At 38.8% G+C, this 24,823-nt stretch overlaps 3 protein-coding genes across 12 annotated transcripts in view; 2 read left to right on the forward strand and 1 right to left on the reverse strand.

Annotated features, from left to right (window-relative positions):
• Window positions 1–439: 439 nt before the first annotated feature.
• Window positions 440–10,789, reverse strand: LOC113058508 (coiled-coil domain-containing protein 9). 2 transcript variants are annotated; one of them, XM_026226462.1, is made up of 13 exons: window positions 10,652–10,789; window positions 10,187–10,242; window positions 9,835–9,939; window positions 9,215–9,364; window positions 7,779–8,096; window positions 7,496–7,579; window positions 7,241–7,408; window positions 6,585–6,766; window positions 5,128–5,186; window positions 3,419–3,533; window positions 2,529–2,673; window positions 1,935–2,406; window positions 440–816 (listed from the first exon to the last, which is right to left on the reverse strand). In XM_026226462.1, exons 2-13 carry the CDS (start codon window positions 10,187–10,189, stop codon window positions 812–814), a joined length of 1,806 nt encoding a protein of 601 aa, XP_026082247.1. In that variant the 5' UTR covers window positions 10,190–10,242; window positions 10,652–10,789; the 3' UTR covers window positions 440–811. The 2 variants fall into 2 exon arrangements, with proteins under 2 accessions (XP_026082247.1, XP_026082246.1); XM_026226461.1 differs by lacking the exon at window positions 440–816 and adding an exon at window positions 845–1,252.
• Window positions 10,790–11,247: 458 nt separating this feature from the next.
• On the forward strand, window positions 11,248–16,212 carry ppm1da (protein phosphatase, Mg2+/Mn2+ dependent, 1Da). Its single transcript, XM_026226476.1, has 7 exons — window positions 11,248–11,313; window positions 11,349–11,864; window positions 12,359–12,587; window positions 13,129–13,253; window positions 14,054–14,235; window positions 14,319–14,549; window positions 15,255–16,212. The coding sequence occupies exons 1-7, from the start codon at window positions 11,262–11,264 to the stop codon at window positions 15,630–15,632; spliced, it is 1,713 nt and encodes a 570-aa protein (XP_026082261.1). The 5' UTR covers window positions 11,248–11,261; the 3' UTR covers window positions 15,633–16,212.
• A 435-nt stretch (window positions 16,213–16,647) lies between these two features.
• The window catches only part of bcas3 (BCAS3 microtubule associated cell migration factor), a 234,816-nt gene continuing 226,640 nt past the window's right edge, over window positions 16,648–24,823 (forward strand). For 2 of the 9 annotated variants that reach the window (XM_026226465.1, XM_026226469.1), the window contains exons 1-5: window positions 16,650–16,819; window positions 17,450–17,538; window positions 17,738–17,792; window positions 18,030–18,105; window positions 19,565–19,671. In XM_026226465.1, the coding sequence (XP_026082250.1) occupies window positions 17,468–17,538; window positions 17,738–17,792; window positions 18,030–18,105; window positions 19,565–19,671 (309 nt within the window). In that variant the 5' untranslated portion in view covers window positions 16,650–16,819; window positions 17,450–17,467. Of the gene's footprint in view, window positions 16,820–17,449; window positions 17,539–17,737; window positions 17,793–18,029; window positions 18,106–19,564; window positions 19,672–20,260; window positions 20,296–24,823 lie in introns of those variants that run through there. The other 7 variants (XM_026226467.1, XM_026226468.1, XM_026226466.1 and 4 more) reach the window with 6 other exon arrangements.

Here is a 24,823-nt window from a genome sequence, read left to right on the forward strand (position 1 = left end):
TCACAAAAGTCATGATTATTTCTGCTCCATGAGCTCAATTGAATAACAGACATATACAATGCACATGTGAAGAGAGAAAAGAGCACTCACACAAAGCATTGGAATGACGGTCAGTCTATAAGACATACACATATATTGCAAGTTTTCAAGCTCCTGCTCAATTCATTAAAATCCAGGAACACAGAAATACACCTACGATAAATGCAAGATTACTAAACAAACATAAAAAAAAAAAAAAGGTCAATAAACAAATATAAGACTTGATGTACACAATCTCTGTTGTCCTAATTCAAACTCTTTACAATTCACCACGATTTTATCTTTGGTCCGTGAGCACAATAGTATCTAGGGTACCAATCATTTATAACAAACTTAAAATCCACAGCTCATTTTCATTGCAAAAGTTTCCCTGAAAAATAATACTAATAATAAAAAAATAAAAAAAACCTAAGCCCTAGTTTATAAAGAGATTGCAAGAAGTGGTCTAGGGTGGTTAAACAACATCGCTCCATAATAAAAAAATAAATATTCTTATGGTTTGAGTATAACATGCTTTACAGATTGAGAACAGGGTAAATGTGAGAAAAGAGCTGCAGCTTAGCTCGACAACAGCATAGAGTCCCAACCAATGAGGTATAATTAAACAATCCAGAAAGTTATTTGGATGAAGTGTTGACAGGGATCCAAAGATGTCCCCTCGACCGCTTTAATTTAGTCAACAGCCATCCATTACACCTGATGCCTTCTCTTTCCTCTGCTGACCTCCCGTTTCAGTTTGTGAAGCAACAAGTTCCCCTACTGCATTTAGTCCTCAGCCTGTTGAAATATATAGAAAGCAATCAAGATGAAAACATTTTCTGACCAGAAAGTTTAATGCGGCTTCCTCATAAAAGCATTTTTAGAAATAAACATGTTTTCATGGACGTTTCCTCCTGTTAAACAGGCTAGCAGAGTAATCAAATGAAAGGAAATGCAACAATCTTGTTACCGAGCCATTAGTTTGTGGTGATTTCCAGAGTGCATGTGGACAGTGGAAATGAGGAAACTGGCAATAAAGCACATCCACCCATTAGCTGCTAATGAACAGTTAATTGCATAATAAACTGGTATGATGTAATGGCAGTAAGGAGGAGCCGTGTGAAGAAGGATAGAGATCCCAAATGACTGAGTGTCAGGGTTGAGCCTTTGGCAAAGGAGGATACGATAGCAAACATTCATGAAACACAAAACACTCAGGAGTGGTTCCTCAATTCTAAAGGGAAAGGGAGACAATCAGAAGAAAAAAGCAGCACAGCATTTATTTGCCATTCCAGCACTGTGCCAAATCTCAACAGTATAATCTACAAATTCATCAATTGTAGAAGTAAAAATCCTACAGACACAGAGTAGCTTGTACAAACTAAGGTGCAGTAACATTAGTGAGATTTCAGCAAAATATCACAGAAACCATTGAAAGTCCATTGAAATTTAAGTGTCAGAAACCTGTGCACTTTGAATTAACAGATATCATTATTAACTGATATCGTTCGCTGGTGTGGACGCTAATATCGTTATCTTTATAGTTATCGTTTTTGGTGTGAACGGGGCTTAACAGATAGGTTGTTGTTTGCAAGAACTAACAGAAGAAAGTTTCGGAAAACGGAAATAAAAAAAATGGAAGATGAAGGTATAGACAATAGCAAAGGATATGGAGGTCAAAAAGTACAACTCAACTTTGCTGTCCTCTTCAGGTCAGACTATTACAGTCATAGTGCATGTACATCATCCATCTGAACAAGTTACTGCCAGTGGAGTCTAGGTTAAAAGGGTAAAACACTTGACTGTGTGTGAGACGTAATGGCAGATGGAAAAATGAAGCATGCCCCAGATCTTGCTAAGTGTATTAGCAAGCACTGCTAAAAAGAGAACCTAAATAAAGACGATAATTATCCCACCTGTAGATGCACTTTCTTTTCTTTCTGGTTCTTCTGGCTGGCTGGGGGTTGCGGTCTTGTTATGTTCAGCTGGATCGTTCTTAGGTTGAGCTGGACTGCTTTCAGTGCTGCTGGGCCTCAGAGGGCTCTCATCCAGAATGCTCTTAGGAGAAAGCATCTCCATTTCTTCACCCCAGTCTGACACAGGCTGGTGGCCATCCAGAGGGGAGAAAGGGCTGAGCGGTTCGGGTCCCTCTGGTGTACTGAGTGTCTCCTGCGGGGAAGGAATGTGGACTTTGGGTCTTGGGGTACGTTGTTTTTTTGGGCTGGGACTAGAGGTTGCAGCAGAGGTAGGGGTCTTTTCTGTTGGTTTAGCATCTTTTGAGTCTTTCTCGTGATCTGCCTTTTCATCTTCTTCCACATCTTCCTGTTCACCATCGCTGGCATCCTCCCACTCATCATCATCTTCAGCGAGGCCTCCTTCATCAGATTTCTGCACAGCAGGAGAAGGTCATGAACAATTGAAACCCAGACTAATTAAAAGCAACCTTCACTTATATGGCTCTATAAAAGAACTCTTAATACCATGATACTCAGTGTTTTCAGGCGTTTTACCTTGTCTGACAATGGAGCCTTGAGGGTGCAATCTTTGTTCTTGTTTTCCTTGTCTTTGACCTTCTCTTCATCCTTCTCCTTCTCTTGCTCCTCCTTTCTTCCTTTCTCCTCTTCATTTTCCCCTTCCCACCGATTATCATGCATGCTTTAGGAAGGAAGGATGTGGGTCAATCAATATTAATTCATGAAATGCTCACTAGAAAGATAAATTCTCTACTTATAATTCCACCTGCATCCAAACAGCAACCAGGCATCAAATCACAAACCCTGTTTCCATCTGGTATCAAGATGCGTTTTTGTGATCTGGTCACAAGTGTTGAAGCTAAACACGGGTAGAAATTGGGTCTAAAACCTTCTTTTGGTTGGATCCTGGAAACCACTTATGGAGTTAGCTGAAGACATGTTGATGTTGTAGTAGAAATAGTGATCTCTCTCATAATGTGAGAACACACCAAAACAAGCCATTTAAATGTTGCTCTTTTGAACCAAACACTCATATGTAGTCCTTCATACTTTGCATTTGCTTCCTTTCCTGCTAACTAGAGTAACATAGGTTGATCTCCTTCAGATGCATTTGAAACAAATGTTAATACCAGGTGGAAAATGTAATGGGTCTTGTCTGACTACTTGTGATCAGATTACAGAAACTGCATCTTACTACCAGGTGGAGACTGGGCCAGCGTTTAGAGTACATAACTAAGGCCTAGTGGCTACTAAAAAAAAAGGACAAGCTCAAGTCAAAAATGGTGCATATAAAGGTCACTTGCTGTCTTGCATGATACAACCAAGTTCCCAAGCGTGGACTTTATAGAGCAGGGCAGGGCTCCCCTGTTCAATGCTGGTGTGGTCGTGAAAGATCATTCTCCACAATGCAAAGGGCTATTGCATACCTGTAGCTTTTGCCTTGACCACGACCCTTCCCTTGTCCATGGCCTCCCTGTCTGGGTTTGCCCTGTCCCAAGTAGTCCCCGAAGGTTGGTGCCTTGGGCGGCCTCTTGTTATCTTCTGCATAAGAGAGATAACAGCAATATTTATCCTTGAAGGTTGACGTAGGGCTGAGCAAGACCTTGGTAAACTATTCTGTGACTGAAATCTGTGGTGGAGAGAGATGACCCTGGGCTCACAGTAACAGATGGCCCCCTGTCATTCTGATGGATTGCCCCTCTATGCATCACTCTTCAGGATGAGAGGAGGGGAATGGATGAGGACATGCATGCACATGTGCCCTTGATTTGACAGCACTGTGATGAGACTTGACTTGAACGTTGTGAGGTAGACACTGGGTTTGTAAAGCATTCAAAGCCAAGACATCAGCAAATGAGCTTGTGTCAAAAGCAGCAAGGCTTTCTTCAATAGAAAAGTCTTTTGGTTTGTTATGAGCGACCGCTTTTTAATATCAATATTGAGGAGAAAAATGAAAATTTAAAAGTTACAATGCTAGGGAAAGAGTGATGTTAGAGGATTGTGATGTTAGAGGGGCATGTTAGTTTGAGTATAAGTCAAATGGAAGTATGCTACAATCTTGAACATAACAGAACACATCTTACAGTGGAGATCTAAAAATAAGATAACACACTGTTTTTGATGAGGACATTAAGTTTTGCTGGGTTGAACTGAGAAGTACCCAAATAAAAGTACCCTTTAAGATAAAGACTTATTTACCACTAATTAGCCAAAATTTGAGTGTCCAGAGGCCTGTTGCTTTTACCCAGGTAAGTCTGCCTTTGGTTTGAGCAAACTGAGTTTTTAGGGCTCAAAAATGTGGGTTGGTTTTGAGCAGGTTTCGTCACCCTGATAACTTGAGTTGACAGAGACTGTTATATCATGCGTTGTGAGCCCAACTGAACCTGATCTAAACCATGCTGGATTTGTTTGGTATCGTTAACTCGAAACCTACCCTGCAGCTAGCTAGCTTCATGCAGCAGGTTTGTGTTGCTTTTACTGTGATTTTTTTTATGCAGTAAAAAGTCACTCAAGTCAAGGAGTTGCCGGGTGCATGTTTTCTGTTCAACAAAATGACCTGGAAGCAAGTTTGAAATGATGGATGGGCATCTGGCAGAAAGCAATGATAAAGGAAATTTTCTCAGCTATCCAGCAAACTGCAGATAATCCAATCAGATGCACACACTCCCACCGTACCTTATTATGGAGTGGAGTGGAAAGCAATTAGAAACTATCAGCGCAGGAACGACTGTTGGCTTGCACTCAAACTAGGGCCAATGTGAAGGAGGGTAAATAGACATTCACCCCCACTTACACACACACACACACACACACACACACACACACACACACAGTCCCATGCCTTAAGCTGACCTGAAGGTCATTTGCGTTGCAGTACTTGGGCATTGCGCCCCCTAGCTGCTGATAAACCACAGCACAAAACATCACCAAAGTGCCACAAAGACAATTTTCACAATGTAATATCAACTGTAAGAAATGTGTATAAACGTGTACCTGTAATTACGCTATGCTTTTGCTGGATTATTATAGTCTATTAGCTGGCTGTATGAAGTAATAGGCACTCTAAAAAATGTTGGGTAACATTCATGGTTTGTGTAGAACAAGGGTCAGGTGCAAGTATTTGTGTGCGATTTACCTCTCCTGTTGCTTTGTTCTTGTGTGCCCTCTCCAGCCACAGCTGAGTCCTCCTTGAACCTGTGAAAACACCACAGGGTCACTGGTCGTCTCATTCTCACCCTGTCAGCATGAATTACTCCTACACACAGAGTACTTATCTGGCTCTCTTTTTAACACAGAAATAAAATTGTTAGAGCTGAAATTATAGGCATAATTAATCTCACAATAAAAGTTCTGTCACCACTGATGTCATTCATGACAATCTTCTGGTCAAGTGAAAAAATGTTAAGTACTGGGTCCGGATTCACGAAACATTCTTAAGAATATAATTCTTCTTAACTGTCAATTTCTTCTTATTTTCTACCTTAAGAAAAAAGATAAGAATATTTTGTATTCCACAAAAAAATCTTAAGAATGTTCTTACCTTTTTTCTAAAGATTGTTCTTAAGACAAAACCTAAGAAGAATTCCAATTCTTGAAAAGAATCTTCTTAAAAATAATCGTAAATAAGTTCTTAAATTTAGGACAAATTAAATCCCAAACTATAAAAATTATTTAATGAATTTATTGGGCTATTTCAAATGAATTGTTATATTTAAGCATTACAACAACAGCTACATAGAATACATAGGATGACTATTGTGCACGAGTTTTCTGAAGGGACAGCGATGACTTGATGTATACATGACCGCTCATGATTAGTCTGTGTGTGACGCTGCTTTTTGCTGACATCAAAACTCATTAGCAACTCAAAAACGAGTCAGATAGGGAGCTATAATTGAACGCCGTTAATTTTAGCTTATAAATACATAATATTTGGCAGTATTCAATTATATGAATGCACATAATGCATTTGCTGTAGAAGCGCGGACTCAAATACTGGAAGCATTCACTCAGATGAGAGATCAAAAACACGGCACAAAAATGAACGAAACATATCGCTGCAGCTTGAGACAGACTATTTTAAATGTAACTATTCAAAAACAGACCACATTAAAAACGTGAAGCTGAGCACCAGTCGAAGTCTCAATGAAAATATACAGTCTATGGTGCGCGTTTATTATGATTAGGGTAATCTACCGGAAGTTTAGCAGCATGTCATGTATTCATTCAGATAATGGCTGTTATTTTCTTCTTAGGGAAAAAATTAAGATGTTCTTAAGAAAATTTTTAAGAACTTAAGAATTTTTCAAGAATTGCACTTTAGAACATTCTTATGAACTTCGTGGAATTTATCTTAACAAATTTCTTAATTTATTTCTTAAGAAGATTTTCGTGAATCCGGCCCCTGGTCTCTCTTTGCCATACAGTGGATGTGCAGTATTTATTTCGACTTTCGTGTTCTACAGAAGAAAGTACATCATATGGGTTTTGGACCAAATGAGGGTGAGTAATATATTTTTTTAATGAACTAGCCCTTTAAAGGATTCTATAGTTTATGACATATTCATAGTTTCATGTTTTTATTATACTCACATTGTATCTGTTTTCTGGGCATCCCACTCTCGTCTCCACTGGCCAGTGGCGTTACGGTGACGAGCCATTCGTTCTTCATCAATCTGCTCTCGCTCCTTTTTCCAGCGGAGATACTCGGCTCTTTCTCGGCCAGTCATGGACAGAGTCATATCCCCTGAGCCTTTACCGCTTGGCCTACGATTCTGTTATGGGATTAAAAAGAGAGAAAGTAAGTCTGAAAGTATAAATAACACTCTGGTCTCTACCATTACACAAAAATTTTTAGCAGTCAAATTGTGAAATATTACTACAATTTAAAATACCCGATTTCGATTTTAATATCATTTAAAATGTAATATATCCCTACGATGGAAAAGCATTACTCCAGGCTTCAGTGTCAAATGATCCCTCAGAAATAATTTTTAATGTACTGATTTGGTGCTTCAAAATATTTAATACTATAATCCTAGTTGAAAACAGTTCTGCTTTTGTGGAAACTTGGACACACTTTTTTTTTTAGGATTATTGTAAGAGATTTAAAATATCAGGAATTGTTTGAAATATATATTTTTTGTAACGTAAATGTCTTTCATGACACATTTGAACAATTTATTTCCAGTAGAGTTCTTGTCTTGTAAGTTTAAACGAAAACAAACAAAAATCAATGTGCTTAGTACCGTCCATTCTTTCTCAACCTCAGCACCAGCCTTCACACTGTCAAAGTCAACCCCACCCCAGTTGCGCACGTGGCGCCGGCTTCCCTCCTTGCGGTCAGTTTCTAGTATCGGCCCACTACGCCGTGGGTCATCAAGGAAGTTTCTGATGGGGTTCTTCTCTACATCAGTCTGCAAAAGAGTGTGAATGTGCACCTGTATCACACTGACACTAGAATAATACTTTAAAATGAGAAAGTTGGGTCGACCAAAACATACCTTTTGGCCTCTTTCATATTCAGCAATCTTTTCCATCTCTTCATTCATCTTCTCTATGTTCTGTCTTCTTTTTTCCTCCCACTCCTGAGAAATTGGATATGAACTCTGACTAAAATGGCTTGTAGATTATGATGCTAGTGTCTAAAAACTTATGTCCTAATATCTGTATATTGTATTGGTGTCCTACACCTACAAATGACTTTGTTAGTAAATTAATGTACCACAACAATGTTCTATACCGCAATTACAAAAAAAGTTTAGACAAGGTTACAGGAATAGTGACCTTTGATTTCCTGTCCGAGCCCGTTCCTCCTTGCGCTCCTCTTCCACCTCTTCCTCCTCTCTGCCCTCCTCTAGAGGAGCGTTCAGTATGAGCTGGACCCTCTCCACCTTCACCCTCCTGAGGCTGCCTCTCCCACCATGGTTCTCCTTTGTTTGAACGAGGCTCTCTTCTTCCGCCACGGTGGCCACCTCGGCTCAGCCGGCCCGATCCAGTTCTGTGGGAAGGACTCTCACCATGAGGCAGACCAGTCTCCTCTTCTTCTGGGCCCTGGTCACCACGATGACTAGCTGGTTTCCTGTCATTTACCACACGCCTCTCCTAGAAAGGCAGTATAAAGATTGAGGGTCTTAGTCAATGAGTTTAAAACCTCAACATGACATTTCTTACCAGTCAAGTTCATAAGACCAGTGTAGTTTTAGTATTATTTAAATTATCATTTGCTTTTATATTTAAGGTTTAGACATTTTATGTGCTTGTCTTTTATATCCGTTTTTTTTTTTATTTATTTATTCATATTTAGCCAAAAAGTTTATTTTTTTTTTTATTAATTTCAATTTGTTCCTAAAGCAACATTTCTAATATCTAAATAATAGTTTAGGTATACATTTATCATCACATTTTATTTTTTCCCAGCTTTATAATAATTAACCAAAAATAAATATTATTAACTGAAACAATAACAACAACACTGCATTAGACATAGTCAATGCACAATAATTGGTAATCACATTCTTTACCAGGCAACAATTTACATGTCCATCTGTCTACTTCAAGTATATTTGAAGAAAGTTTTCTCACTTTGCAGTTACTGAAAGGCATGACCTTCACAGACCACGATAGGAGGATCTATCACAGCTGCGCAGACCATCTGTGATCCACTGAAACTCTACAGGTATTGATTAAAATACTCTACAGCTTGTTTCAGCCTTCCCTAGGTGGGAAATTAAAATCCTCAGAGCTGTGAGGAATGGGAGGGCCGATTAACTTCTACATGCTCATGGTCTCTTTTGGAGCTGATGCAAATCATCAGTGGTCTGAGATTATTCAGAATCAAACTTGAATTAAAAAACATGATACATGTATATTAACATGGAACCCTTACATATACTGCTCAAATTTAATATTTAATTTTCAAAAGAGGGATGCGATGTGCTTTTGGGATGTGAAGAAGATATAGATCATAGTTCTTTTTAGGGGTGTGCAATATGTATAGTCTATGATAACGTTACTGACTGGAGGTTTTAGTTCCAGTCATTCATATTTCAATGTTCAAAATCTGACAGCATTATTTATGCAACTGCAGTGTAGATGCTTATATGCCAACTCTGAGTTGCATTAAACAGTCATTTTCTGCAGAACCAATTATGATAATACCATATATAGCATTGATATGGTAAATTGCCGTTCTATAAAAATATTCTGCTTTCTGCCTTTACCGCAGCTGGTTTGGACAAGTCAGCTGTCACGGAGAAGTTCTCCTTTTCAGTCTTTCTCCGTTCAGACTCAGGCTCGTGAGGGCGGGGTTTGCGAGGTGTTGTCACAGCGATGCCCTCCTTTTCTGCCCTTTTCTTATCGTCCTGTATTTCCTGGTGCCACAAGAGAAGACAAGCAAGCTGAATTAATGAATAAAAACTGACTAAGATAAAAGCCTTGAATATGAGGGTTCAGTGCATGCACAATGAATAACACTTGAAATCAAAATTAAAAGTCGGGGGGAAGTCATGGCCTAGTGGTTAGAGAGTTTGACTCCTAACCCTCAGGCTGGCAATACCACGACTTAGGTGCCCTTGAGCAAGGCATCGGCCCCCCTGCTGCTCCCCTGGTGCCGTTGCATAAATGGCTGCCCACTGCTCCGGGTGTGTGTTCACAGTGTGTGTGTGTTCACTGCTCTGTGTGTGTGCACTTTGGATGGGTTAAATGCAGAGCACGAATTCTCAGTATATGTAACCATACTTGGCTGAATGTCAGGTCACTTTTTCACTTAAAATTATTAGCAGTATACTAAATAAATAAACTAAATAAACAAACAAACCGGAGTGACCGGAGTTAAACTCACCTGATATCTCTTGACCAAAGCCTCATTCTTCTTCCGCAGAGCTTCAATCCTTTTGTTCAGCTCAGCATCTTTCTCCTCCTTCGTCTTTAGATCCACCACAGTAGACTGACCAAGAAAGAAAAGCATGATTATATTACAGTTTTTACACATCTGGACAACATGTTCAACAAATTTAGACCAGATCTGACCTCTTGGTCTAGGAACAATTTGTCTAAGAATGATGAATGATAGCATAAACACTGTCTGGTCCCTAGACAAGGTATCGGATAAGTGTAAGATTTTGATATATCAGGACCCTCTAGTTTTTTAATCTCGTCATAAATCATAACAGAATGATGATAGCGTGCCTCACCATGGCTGAAAGCCTGTCTTAAAGCGAAAGGTGGAGAGCTGAAGAAATCCCTGAACCTAGACGAGAGGAGACAAGAATGCAACAAGATCAAAAAAAAAACACTTCCCCTCCTCAATGTAATTGCATGCAGGATCACACGACCATAACAATTCAAAGCATATAATGGGAGAGGTTGACATCTTCATATACCCTCTTATGAATACAGAACATAACACTATGGACAAGGGAGCCGAGCGTTTGAATACACGGCCAGAACGTGTTAACCGTCAATAATTTATCTGAAACAAGTGTGAGGACTATCACTTTGTATCAATAGCATCAAAGAAGCCGCCAAGAGTCTATTATGGTCAGTTCACGAGGCGAGCTCTCGTGGCTTTTTGACTTGTAAAGTGAAACAAACAGGCAGACATTCTTCCACATATATAAATGAATGTTTCAAAGATTTAAAACTTCACACTGTTTTACCTCTAGAAAGCGCGGGGTCCCTAAAAATGGCCTGTAAGGTGCAGTCGATCAGCGGAGACCGACCATAGACCGACTAGTAACGTTACTCAATCTACTTCCGTTGATAACAGCTTCCACTTCCAGAACGGGTGTGAACGTCAAATTAGACGGGATTTCAAAATAAAAGTCATTTAGTTTGCGATTTTGCCACACACATCGTAGAAAATAAAAAAAAAATCACTCTATTCACTCTCATAAACTTATTAATAAAACTCTCATAATTATTCTAACACTGTAAATTCAGATTATGGTGCATTGTATGTTTTAGGCTTAAAGCACCATCTGCTGGTCATCGCTTGACATGTAATAATTCGTAATTCGAGATGATTGAATCTGACTGATCCATCTGCCTGTCTTCTTTAGAATGGAATCGCAAAAATTACTGCACATCTCACTCAGTTCAACTGATAGATAGATAGATAGATAGATAGATAGATAGATAGATAGATAGATAGATAGATAGATAGATAGATATACTCTTATTATACTGTGGCATGATCAAGGGCTCTTTTTAGTAGCAAATCAAGGGTCAAATAAAAAATTTAGGGGTTCCACTGACCCGTGACTTGTCATGGTGCTTCTGCGCATGCACACAACCTCAAAGGTAAACAAAGAGGAAAGCGCGCACCCGGCAACAGTCCTGCCTAAACATTAAACACTGCTCTCCTACTGGCTTTTATGTTCGATCAAAACATGGATGGGATGTTTTCATGTCGGGCAAGTATTTATTATGACCAAGGCGGTAGGAAATACATGGAGGACTTAATGACGATGAAGCAGGAGGATGAGCCGAGAGAAGACGAACTGGACGCCGCCGAACGTGGCGAGATCACGGCACCAGCACAGGACCAAAACCCCGACGCTTCAATCCAAGACTCTATTCCCGGATCCATCACTGTAACTTATGTTCAAGATGATGAACCTAGGTCTGCTCTTCAGCAGGCGTCGATACGCTCCTCTCACCCGTGCAAAAACACCCGTCGGCCGCGGGCTGTGGCTATGTTCGCCGTGTTCGACGGACACGGAGGTCCGGACGCCGCGCGCTTTGCCCGCCGCCATTTGTGGGACCACATCAAAAAACAAAGAGGCTTTTGGTCTGAGGAGGACAACGAGGTGTGCGCGGCTCTGCGAAACGGATTCATCTCTTGTCACCACGCCATGTGGAAGAAATTACGTAAGTTATGGCATTTTATGGAAGTGCAAGGAAAAGAGTCCGGACAGCGGATCTTTTTGATTGGAAGTTGCAACATCCGATGTATCCCGCCAAAAGTTGTTGCACAACCTCTGAGGGCCACACCAAACAACTAACCCATATCTGAACTAGAGTGACAGCACATCACATCAGAATAGTGTTTTTCTTACAGAAATCGCAGCTTAATAACACCCTGCTTAAAGGTGCATTTACAGCAAAACTGTGACAAAAATGTGTTAACTTATTAAATACATATAGGCGAAAACATTAAGGCACATCTAGACAGAACAAGCAAACCCAAAACAAACGACAAACACAATATAGCACTGGTTTAAGTTAAGACCAGCAGCTTGGACATGTTGCCAAATATTTGCCTTTTTTCTTATACATGTATACCAGAATTATCATTTTCAAAAAGAAAGAATTAATTCATCACTGATCTGATTTTGGAAACCATATAATCTGCTTTCTTGTAGCGGAATGGCCAAAGACGGTTACAGGACTTCCCAGCACATCGGGCACAACTGCAAGTATTGTCGTAATACGACGTGACCGTATGTATGTTGCCCATGTTGGGGACTCAGCGGTGGTGTTAGGGGTCCGGGATCACCCCTCTGATGAGTTAATTCGAGCTGTAGAAATGACACAGGACCACAAACCTGACCTCCCGAAGGAAAGGGAGAGAATAGAGGGGCTCGGTGGCAGGTGAGTTGTTCTTATTAAACAAGTAAGCTCACACAACAACACACAACTCCGTTTACACACTCTTCTGCTTTTGGTAAATGAAATGTGGCTATGAGCTAGCACCAGAGCTGGATGAGATTATTTTGCAATTTGATTGTTGGCTTTCATGTTATCCGCTTTTTTTGGTTAAAGAGGTTTGGTTCCTTCGTTTTTTTATTTTATGTCAACACTCATCAAGAAAAGGCCCGGACCGGACCGTTGCCCGTTTCTTTCAGCCCTGTGTATCCACAGAGGTCTGACTGGTTTTAGTTTATGGACTCACAGCATCAAAGTGGGACAATAAAACCAAGCATGCTCTGGCACCTGTCCACATTATCATAATCTAAACACAAGCGTTCTTTGTCTTTTAGACTAAAAGAACATAAGCATGTCAACATGTTATAGCAGAGCATCCAACAGCTTGTATCATTGTCTTTCCACATTAAATGTAAGTTTCCAGCAGTTTTTTTTTTTTTGCATTACATTTGAGCCAGCAGTGATCATTGTCACACTTCTCCTCTAGTGTCATTAAAAAGTCTGGAGTCAGTAGGGTGGTGTGGAAGAGACCCAGAATGACCCACCATGGACCAGTAAGAAGGAGCACAGTCATTGATCAGATCCCATTTTTGGCTGTGGCCCGAGCTCTTGGTAAGAGGGTTAAGCTATTTCATTACAAGAGATCATTGTTGCTGTTGTGATTGAAAAAACAGTGATTAAAATGTTGAGTGAGTTTCAATATATCTGACAAGTCAGCAGAGATTGTCTGTTGTTCTGCAAATTGCAACATGTCACCATGATATACTCTGTTCTTTAGCAACGACAAACAGAATGTTGAATTGCAACACATGCTGTTTAGGTGTTTAAACTAGGTTTAGGAAGGTTGTCAGAGCTCAACAATGAGGATTGCCATTTTATCACGCTTGAATGGAAAAATAAATGTAAAAATATGTCAACATACTGGTGCTGTATACGTGTCCTTAATATTAATCAAGCAACAGAGAACCATTCACTGCTCCTGGCTGAACATACAGTGATATTTCACTGGTATGAAAAATGTTAGTGGTGTAACGGCCTTTTGTATTAGAATGCAAGATTTCATAGGTCAAATGGATGCAGTATCTTTTCTTTTTTTGTAGTGGGGCCAGTAGAAATATTGCCAGCATAAGTAAAAACGCATTAGGGAAAATCTTCAGCGCTAAGCCCTGGTTTAAAGAGATGTCAAGCAGTTCAAAGAAAAAACGGTTCACCCCAAAATTAAAATCAATTTCAGATTCATTTACATTTTCAGGTGTGTTGTTCCTTTAAAAGTTAAAGACGATTTTGCCAATCAAAATTTTACTGACTAAATGTATTCAAATGCCACTGATTTTTAAATTTCTGTTGTTGTTGTTGTTGTTGTTTTTTGTAATATGCATCCATTAATTTAATGCACATTCATGTGTCTTCAGGTGATCTGTGGAGTTACGACTTCTCCAGTGGAGAGTTTGTAGTGTCACCAGAGCCTGATACCGCTGTTATCAAACTGGATTTGAAGCAGCACCGTTACATCATTTTAGGCAGTGATGGGTTATGGAACATGGTATCACCACAGGAGGCTGTGTCTATTTGCCAGGAAAATGACAATGCCAAGGTCAATAATTAAAAGTTATGTGACCGGAGAGGCCTTAATTGTCCTTTAGAAACGTTCACTTATCTGAATGTTTATTCCAACAGCCAAAGAACCAAAAGGAAAACGTTTCAAATGCTGTTCTGCTCGTGAACCATGCCTTACTGCGATGGCGTCAACGCATGCTCCGTGCTGACAATACTAGTGCCATTGTTATCTGTTTGGAGCCGTTCGGGACATCCTCTGAGTGCTTGCCACCTTACGAGACTGTGTATAATCTACAAGGACCAAAGTGTGGCTCCGTTCCTAAATCTTGCACCAACTCTTTGCCCACTCAGGTTAGGAGTGTTTCAGATATTCTATTTAAAGGCATAGTTAACGCAAAATTTAGATGAGTCATCATCAGAACAGATTTGGAGAAATTTAGAATTCCATCACTTGCTCACCAATGGATCCACTGCAGTGAATGGGTGCCGTCAGAATGAGAGTCCAAACAACTGAAAAAAAACATCACAATAATCCACAACAGACTCTATCTATCACTTGACATCGTCGGAAGTGAAAAGCTTCGTTTATAAGAAACAAATCCATCAGTAAGGCATTTTAACCATTGGTTCTGGCAAAAATACCAGTCCATAATCCATAAGAATGCTTATTCCAGTGAAATGTCCATCCCCTGTTGTCCTCTCACATCAAATTCCACTGGCATATTTTTATTTGTAATGTTTTTATCAGCTGTTTGGACTCTCATTCTGGTGGCACCCATTCACTCCATAGGATCCATTGGGGAGCAAGTGATGTAATGCTAGATTTCTTTAAATTTGCTCAGATGAATGAACAAAATCTTTGTGCTGGGTGGCCTGAGGGTGAGTACATGGCCAGCAAATTTTCTTTTTTGGGTTTAACTGTTCTTATAACAATAAAACCGCAGTGTCCATTCAATGAATTAAGGCCTGCTTCATTTTATAAGGCTATTGTTTTTTGTTTTGCATTGTATTATATTGTGGACATTCAAGCCTCATACATAGTTCCTTGTTTTATAGGGTCCTGACACTCAAGTACAGCCCGTTCCGGAGCAGCAAAACAGCAGCTGTGAGATGAGCATGATATTTGAATCTTCTGCTGATAGCCTTACAAACTATGAAGACCTGCCTTATAATAACTCACTGGAAAATGAGGCCCACTGTGACAGAGTGCCTACTGGCAAACGGGTGCTAGAAGATTCCTCCTCACCTGTGCTGAAGAAACCCCGTTGTAGTTTGTCCCATTCCCCTCTTAAAGAGTCCTTCTGTACATCTTCAAAGAAACAGAGCACACAGTCCTCGGCGAAGAGCGCTGGTGACAGCAATGGTCAGAAACAGTCTGAAAATGTCCAATCGCTGCTTCAACAGCATGCGACGGCTACTTTATGTGTTTGCTGACATTCATCGTCCTAATACAATGCAATCTGTACACTTATGCTGGACAGTCAGACTCTGATATTAGTTGATATAAGCTATTGAGAAACCAAAATCCTGAAGCAATGTCAGAAGAAACAAAAATCACTCACTTCCATTCACAACACTCATATTTTAGTCTATTTTAGTGTTATATTGTTATACTTTATATTTTGCGGACTAATGAAAATGCGTTTTGATTTTTATTATAATTTTTTAAATGATGACTACGAAAAGAAACATTTTTTATATCTTCTGAGAAGATATTTTCCTACAGCGTATGTGTTGCCTGTTTCAAAAAGATGTCAGAGATTTTTTTTTCTGAACAAGGAGAATGGTGCATCATTTCTAGTGTTCACTGCTATCTTAACCCTGTTTCATAAGGTTTAACATTGTATTTAAGCATGCACATTATGCATTTTAAACATTATGGTTATTTTAATGTTTTAAGGATTTCATTAACAATGTTGTTTTTTTTCCCTTGATGGGATAAACTGTCATTCTAATCTAAAGGTGCTGTTATGCAAAACAGGTCAATAAAAAATGTGAAAACTATGCTCTAAAACAGTGGTTCCAAAAAATGTCCAATAAAATAAGAAATAGGATTTCAGTTTGCATGAAGTTGTTTTAATATAACTTTGATTTTTTTTTTTAAATAATTTCAAGTCATCCTTTGACGATAATAACCTGTATACATTCTTTCATAGTTTTCTTGTGAGTAAAACTTCGTTTTTCCGAAAGAAGACGAGGTTGTGCGAAATAGCTTGGTTTGTGATCACGCGATACTTCGATGTAAATAAACACATCAACGTGACGTGATGTAACGTGTACGTTTTTCCAGGCTGTTGTGCAAATTTTCAAACGTGGAGATGCACATATGAGAGTGAAACGAACAAATATTGCTTTAAATAACACTTCACCTTAATGTTAATTTTAACAACGAGTCAGATTCGTTCAGCGAACAAAAACAAAACAAACAAACAGTCCTTGTCTTTCACTATTGGTCAGAAAGGTCCAAGCGCCCACCTTTGTCCTAACTCTATTGGCTTGCCGTCTCCGATGCTAATGTCTGATTGGCCAAAGCATCTGTTGTTTCCGATGCATGCCAGCTTCACTGTGGCGTTTTGTGAGGACCTCTGTCTGTTGATCGTATTCAAAACACAAAACCCCAGGTTAGTACAATTGTCGCTTCATTAAACATTTAACTGCACATTTCTTACATACATTGCATATTTATTTATTTCAGGAAGTTAGAAAAGTTATTGTCATGGATCAGTTTATTGTCTTTGAAGCGCTGTAATGACAGATAACTGTTAGCGGTTTGGCTAAGCTAACGAAACAGACAGGAGATAACGTTAGTTGAAATGATGAAATGTTAACCTGACAACAACTCACAGCTGTGTTTTCTTTAAAACACTCTTGACATCTTTTTGGACATTTTCTTATAATAAATTGAACAAAAAATAAAATGTAATAAAGGTATTTAAATCCTATTTTTGGTTACTAGCAAATCTTGCTGGAGTTGAAGTGTTGAAGTGTTTTCTTTTGTTTATTTCGTTTTACATAGCAAGTCTGTGTTTATAGATCCTTTACAGGATCAATACTTTACAGGAATGGGTCTATTGTGCAGATTAAACGGAGCCAGGCACATCTGAGCCTTATTTGTTTACATCCATCTGCAATGTGGATGATGCAGTTATAGCCTTTTATTTAATTTGAATTTAGAGTAATACTGAAGTCATGTTTAGTGTTGTAATCATATGAAAATCATGACTGCATCTTCTCCTGCTCTTCTCCAACAGGGTACTGAGTGGTTGGCCATGGCATCTGACTCCCCGCGCAGACCGAGCCGCTGTGCTGGTGGGGTTGTGGTTCGAGCACAGGCTGCAACGTAAGACCATGATGGCTTGTTTGTGAATAAAATAACAGCTATAAAGCTGATTCACAGTTGTAATTGTTAAAATGTTGGTGGTCATAAACAAAAAGGTGAAAAAATATTGCATTGGTTCACAAACTTTTAGGTTTAATGGTCAGGTCTTTTCATGTGTGGCTATATTATTTTCATAAGAATAGTTTTTACTGTTTTGCAGGGAGCAGTCGTACATGGAGAGCGTAGTTACGTTCTTGCAGGATGTAGTCCCTCAGGTAAATGCTGTTGTTGTTTTTTTTCACCTTAAAATGTTGCTTGGAAATTTTGTGTACAAAACTGGAGATTCACTTTTTTTCTTGTGTGTTGTAATGTAAAGTCTGCATTGGATAATGCTTGATTTTCAGTGTATTTCTGTTGTACAAATCATGAGAGCCCATGAAAGACTCTCTTTTTAAACATATAATTGATGGATAGTGAGAGTAAGAACAATTTAGTTTTCTTTGCATTTTCAGGCGTATACTGGGACAGCTCCGAATGATGAAAAAGAGAAGATTGTTTGGGTCCGTTTTGAAAAAACTGACATCAATGGTAAGTTTGTGCTGTGTGTTTTGAGTCCTTGGAAAAAAACAGCTCATATGAATCATTTGTTTGTTGGTCAGACTACATCAGATTGGTCATGCTGCATGTTTTTGATTCACTAACAAGATATGACTCCTGGAAATCATTTGTTTGTGATTTAGACTACACCGGATTGGTCACGCTGTACTGCTAGATGTTGTTGGAAAATATATACCATATTTTCCGGACTATAAGTCACACTTTATTTCATAGTTTGGCTGGTCCTGCGACTTATAGTCAGGTGCGACTTATTTATCAAAATTAATTTGAAATTAACCAAGAGAAATTAACCATTACCGTCTACAGCCGCCAGAGGGCGCTCTATGCTGCTAATTGCTCCTGTAGTCTACCACTGAGCAACATAGAGCGCCCTCTCGCGGCTGTAGGCGGTAATGTTTTCTCTTGGTTCTAAATAAATGCAACTTACAGTCCAGTGTGACTTATATATGTTTTTTTTCCTCCTCATGACGTATTTTTGGACCGATGCGACTTATACTCAGGTGCAACTTATAATCCGAAAAATACATTATATATTTATTTATTTATTTATTCTCTTGGGTCTTAAGGCCCAAGTATTGCAACTTTTTATTTTTTGTTTCAATGAAGTCTCTTATGCTCACCAAGGATGCATTAATTTGGGTATTATGATTTATCGTGAAATAATATTATTATTTAAATGTTCCTTTTTATTTGAATATATTTTAAAATGTCATTTATTCCTGTGATCACTCCAGTCTTCAAGTATCACATGATTCTTCAGAAATCATGTAATAAAACAGATTTTTTAAAATTTGTTTTTATTTGTTTTTTACACACATAACAAATAACATCAACAGGATAAAACACAAAAACAACAACAACAGACATATAATCAATTTACATATTCCAATAAGTGAACAGCATTTTTCTGAAGTAGAAATATGTTGTTGTCATAAATATTTTTATTGTCCCGTTTGAGCAATTGAATGCCAGTATAACAAGTATTGACATTTTACACAAATCCTAAATGTGGTATGAGCCTACTAGTTCATATTTATGTTGTCGTATTGGGTTAGTAAGTTTTTAATTGCACCAATGTTGGATTATGTAAATGCTGAACATGCTCCTCATTCCAGCAAACACATGAGGTTAGGGGATGAGATGACTGTCAGAAGATTAGATACAATTTTCCTAATTTTCCGGTTGTATTGACAACTCCGCTTTGATCTTTGCTTTTGCACTTTCTTTTCATCAGAAGAATAAACAGTGGCGATCAGAAAGGTGCCATATTCTGAATCATTATTTATGTGTTCCGTTGTTCTGGTCATCTGTTTGTTTATTGAGCTGTTTACATCTTACGCCAAGCCTTTGTGAATTACTTGCTTTGTGAATGATTTGTTTTTAGTTCTGTGTCATTTCTGACTACGTGTGCTTCTTGCTATTTGTCCAGATGTGGCCCGCTTGCCAGAGTTCCAAGAGATGCACGGCAGCGGCACTGACCCGCCTCTCTGCTTGATGATTGGCTACACGGATGGAATGCAGATTTGGAGTATATCAGTGAGTACTTTTTAAATAATCTTTCTTGCCGCTCTTACACTGGCTTCTTCCAAATACGCATACTTGCTGACTATTTAGTGGGCTAAAAATAGTATTTGAAAAGATTAGAGTGTCTGATTTCACAGCATTCATAAAAGTGTTGGAAAAAAGTACTTGGATAAACTACTACTTCTGGTGACTCGTGGTGAGATTCTCAAATGCACAGCCAGTGGACACTTTTGATGCAACCGATGCTGTAGGTCACATGACAATGACAACTTGGAAAAAAATTCTGGAATGCATTCATGTAACACACATTCATACTAAATAGAAAATTTTTTTAAATGGTTGTGGAGTAAGTACTTAGTATTTTTGGATGCATCTATCATGTTTTTCTCTACACCACTCTTTCTGTATGTCTGCCTTGATGGATGTTCACACTTACAATGGTTTGCATTGACAAAGCAACTAAAATCATTCATTTTGGTGCTAATGGAGCTTAGACAGCGATGATCAGTGGTGAAATCAATACTGATGTACTTGCCTACTAGTCACTGTCTGGTGTCACTATTTGTACTAACCTTAATAAGTGAATTTAGCTTTTTGATTGGCTACACGGATGGAATGCAGATTTGGAGTATATCAGTGAGTACTTTTTAAATAATCTTTCTTGCCGCTCTTACACTGGCTTCTTCCAAATACGCATACTTGCTGACTATTTAGTAGGCTAAAAATAGTATTTGAAAAGATTAGAGTGTCTGATTTCACAGCATTCATAAAAGTGTAGGAAAAAAGTACTTGGATAAACTACTACTTCTGGTGACTCGTGGTGAGATTCTCAAATGCACAGCCAGTGGACACTTTTGATGCAACCGATGCTGTAGGTCACATGACAATGACAACTTGAAAAAAAATTCTGGAATGCATTCATGTAACACACATTCATACTAAATATAAAAAAATTTTTAATGGTTGTGGAGTAAGTACTTAGTATTTTTGGATGCATCTATCATGTTTTTCTCTACACCACTCTTTCTGTATGTCTGCCTTGAGGGATGTTCACACTGACAATGGTTTGCATTGACAAAGCAACTAAAATCATTCATTTTGGTGTTAATGGAGCTTAGACAGCGATGATCAGTGGTGAAATCAATACTGATGTACTTGCCTACTAGTCACTGTCTGGTGTCACTATTTGTACTAACCTTAATAAGTGAATTTAGCTTTTTTTTTTTTCTTTCTTTTTTTAGTTTTGTATTTAAAATCAATATGAAGTCGAATACGACTCACAAATGAATTGACCTCAAGGTAGTGTTTGATTTTGCTGACTTGCTGTTGTTTTGTTGCGGTGTCATGCTGTGACTCTCTCTCACCACTTGGTGTCACCATAAACAAAGCCAAGAATACAGATTTTAGGCTTGAAGCTGGGTGAAATTATGTCAAGATGCATGTTAAACTCTGAATCCTGTCAAATGTTAAAACTAGGCCTAATCGTAACTAAACATGATATCGCTTCCCCAGTAAATGAGGGAAAATGTCAGTTTTCTCAGAATTGGCTGTCTCAGTCGTATGGTAATAGAGATCAAGATATCGGTCATGTTATGTGATTTGTCACCCTGATTAAGCTTTTATTTTAGGAAATTCTGAATGTCCTAACAGTAATCACTTAAGGAAAGAGTTGCACTTCTTATGACATGAATTTGGAAGCTGTGAAGCATCATTACAGACATCATCTCACACTTTTTGTGAAAGTGTTGAAAGCGTCACAGTGTCTGGCTGTAAGTTGTTTGTGACAGTTGCTGAGCCGGCACCTTCTGTAATAGCGTTGAAGGGAGGAGCAGGAGTGGCACTAGCTCCAGTACATTTCTTTGTTCCTGTGCATTAGCATCTTGATGGAGCAGAATCTTTGATGGAGGTGTTGCTGGCTGGCGGGAGATAGCAGTTCGATTAGACTGGGCTAATTGAAGTGGTGTTGGAGTGGAGGGATGACATGCAGTACACTGAAGGTGTCTGCTCTGCTGTTGTTATTAAAACAGCCCAATGCATTTCATCGTTTTCTTCCAATGCTGGGCTAACGTGTAGAGACGGGTGTTTGAGTCTCTGTGGTGATGATAGTGACACAGAAATTAAGCATGTTCAAGGATTGATTAACTGATAAGGGATGCACAAAATCTTGCAAGATATCAGATTTATGTATTTACTAATTAATTTTTAAGATGTGAGCAGTGGTCAATATTTAATCTTTTATTGATCATTCATATTACCTTATATTTTTTTACATTTAGTTTATCTTTGTCATCACTTATTCACTTAAAGTAAATCTTTAAACTCACTTAAATTTGTACATTTTATTTATTGAGCGAACACTTTTCTCTATAGATTAAACAAGAAACAACTGATTCAATTAAATTACACCGTTAAACAAACAAATCTCAAAATTACTAATTTTTCATTACACATTTTCTTTGTGTCTTAGTAAGTACTGATCCCTTTTTTTTGTTAAATATGAAATGCATTAAATAATTAAGTCTGGATATTGAAGTAGATCTTGAAATATTTGATAGGATTTATTATGGTTATGGTCTTTATTTTTTATTTGTATTTTTTAGATTAAACCCTTCATAGAAACAGTAATTAATAACTGCATTTTGGATTGTACTTCAGACACTACAACAAGGTTGTTGTAGTGTGTTTTAGGAAGTATATAAAAAATTCCTGTTTGTATTATTACTATCATATCAAGAGCCCAGGAGACAGAGATGTCACAAATCTTTCCCATCTATTGTGGGGCATTGTCTTCTGTCTGCTCTGCTTTCTAAGAATACATATAGAGCTGCCGTTTCTCTCAGCACAAGATACTGTTGATTCACTCCGATTCCCTGAAATACATCACACACAGTGGCTGGAGATGACCAAAACTTTGTCCAAACCCAGCCTGGTTTGTCAACCATAACTCTTTCAAGGACAGCCAGAAACCTAGGAGCTGTGATGGATCATCAGTTAAGCTTCACCGACCACATTGCTACATCGACCCGGTCCTGCAGATTTGCCTTATACAACATTAGGAAGATTAGACCCTTCCTGTCAGAGCAAGCCACCCAACTTCTTGTCCAAGCTCTTGTTCTCTCCAGACTGGACTATTGTAATGCTCTCCTGGCGGGCCTTCCTGCATGTACTGTCAAGCCTCTGCAAATGATCCAGAATGCAGCAGCGAGTGTTGTCTTCAATGAGCAAAAAAAAAAAAAAAAAACTCTCGTTACTCCTCTCCTCATCAGGTTACACTGGCTACCAGTAGCCGCTCGCATCAAATTCAAGGTACTGATGCTTGCCTACAAGACGAACACTGGCACGGCACCAACATACCTAAACTCACTGGTTAAATCTTTTGTGCCCTCCGCTCTGCAAGTGAACGACTGCCTTGTGATGCCATCCCAAAGAAGTTCAAAATCACTCTCACGGACCTTTTCCTGGACTGTGCCCAGCTGGTGGAATGACCTCCCAATCTCAATTCGTACTCATTTTCAAGAAACATCTAAAGACTCATCTTTTTCGCCAGCACTTAACCAACAGATACTAGCATAAAACAAACAAACAAAAATCCTGGCTATGCGTTCTGTACTAGACTAACTGAGACTTGTCATGGCACTTGTATACTGTTGTTGTTCTCTTGTTGATCTGATCACTTCTATTGTTCTCATTTTTTAGTTGCTTTGGATAAATGCGTCTGCTAAATGATTAAATGTAAATGTAAAAACTCAATTTATGACCAGCATCTGCACTGTATCCTTGCGAATGAAATTACAAGAAACAACAAGAGGGAAAAACAAGAAAGAAGCCTCAATTTTGCATATTGCTGTGAGAAATATTAATGCAATAGCCGAGAGTTTGGCGATGGATGCCACCACTAAAGCCGTGTAAAGCGAGGATGAGCAGTCTGGTAATGCACAATGTCAATCGCATTAATGTAAACCTCACAATCCACTAAATTCCATTATTCCTCTGCCCCATTTGCCAGCTGGGGGTTTTGTTTTGTGGCGGCCCGCGTGCATTACCTCTCTCTCTTGTTTTCTCCCCTTCTGTCTCTCTCACATCAAATGTATCGTGCTGTAGATGCCATATTAATCTCCCACTTGGCAGCTACAAAGTCTGCAACGAGCGCTTTTAATAAAAACACAGCTCTGATCCTGCATTCAAAAAAGCTACTAATTGTGCAGAAGAGCGATCATCCTCTGTGCGGCTTATCTGCTTAAGACACATGGATTATCTCCAGTAATGTGATAAAGGACGTTCCTGTAATTTAAAGGGTTAGTTCACCCGGGAATGAAAATTCATCCATCTTCTACTCACCCTCGAAGCATCCTAGGTGTATGTGACATTCTTATATAATAGCATAATAGAATAGTCCCCCTTTTGCGAATCTATGCGCTTTTGTAAAATAAATATCCAGATTTCAGATGTAATAAACACTTATTTTCTCACTTCTGCTGGAGCTGTGTGAGAGGTGTTTTATTACAGATGCGCGCACTTTTTATTTCACTACTTCTGAACTGTTGACAACAAGCACCCGCTTATCCCATTGAAAGGCTTGGTAGAGCAAGAACAATATTTCATTTAACTCCTTTTGGATTATTCTAAAAGAAGAAAGTCACATACACCTACGATGCTTTGAGGGTGAGTAGAATGAACGGATTTTCATTCTCAGGTGAATTAACCCTTTAACGCACATAGAGATGCACATTCAGGGCTTAATGCTTAAAATAAAAAGATAGAATAAAAGGCCATAGGAATTGGGGTGCCAATCAAAATACTTCCACTCCTGCGACATGATCCACTACCCAGCAGCTTCGCTTTCACAGATCTCTGGATTTCCACCAGCTTATTACAGTGTTGGTGTGAGAATGACATGATTAAGAAAAATTTTGATTTAAGTCTGTATTGATATTACAGCTTAGTCAAATGTAGCTGGTCATTCTAGGTGCTGAACATCGGCGTGGGACTTTTAGTCAAGGTCACGGACATGGTGTCGTTTATTTTTAGGAGCACCTTTATGGAATGCATAGTAGTTTTTGTTTTGTGGTTTAGTAGTCAGCTCACCCTCCATCCTTCAAGTCTGTTTCTCTACAGTGTGAACAAATCTCTCTTTGTTTGTGCCCCATTGTTCTTTGATGTCCTG

Source organism: Carassius auratus, chromosome 40 (assembly GCF_003368295.1).
Source record: "Carassius auratus strain Wakin chromosome 40, ASM336829v1, whole genome shotgun sequence".
Classification (NCBI taxonomy): Eukaryota; Metazoa; Chordata; class Actinopteri; order Cypriniformes; family Cyprinidae; genus Carassius; species Carassius auratus.

What these genes read in the sequence shown, in the direction of transcription:
- ppm1da (XM_026226476.1), top strand. Translation starts at nt 11,262, where the DNA reads ATGGTGCTTCTGCGCATGCACACAACCTCAAAGGTAAACAAAGAGGAA. An exon ending in GGTAAACAAAGAGGAAAGCG is followed by an intron (nt 11,314 to 11,348) that starts CGCACCCGGCAA and finishes AAACATTAAACA; the next exon opens with CTGCTCTCCTACTGGCTTTT. An exon ending in AGGAAAATGACAATGCCAAG is followed by an intron (nt 14,236 to 14,318) that starts GTCAATAATTAA and finishes TTATTCCAACAG; the next exon opens with CCAAAGAACCAAAAGGAAAA.
- LOC113058508 (XM_026226461.1), bottom strand. An exon ending in AATATGAAAGAGGCCAAAAG is followed by an intron (nt 7,409 to 7,495) that starts GTATGTTTTGGT and finishes ACTCTTTTGCAG; the next exon opens with ACTGATGTAGAGAAGAACCC. An exon ending in AGAACAAAGCAACAGGAGAG is followed by an intron (nt 3,534 to 5,127) that starts GTAAATCGCACA and finishes TCTCTTATGCAG; the next exon opens with AAGATAACAAGAGGCCGCCC.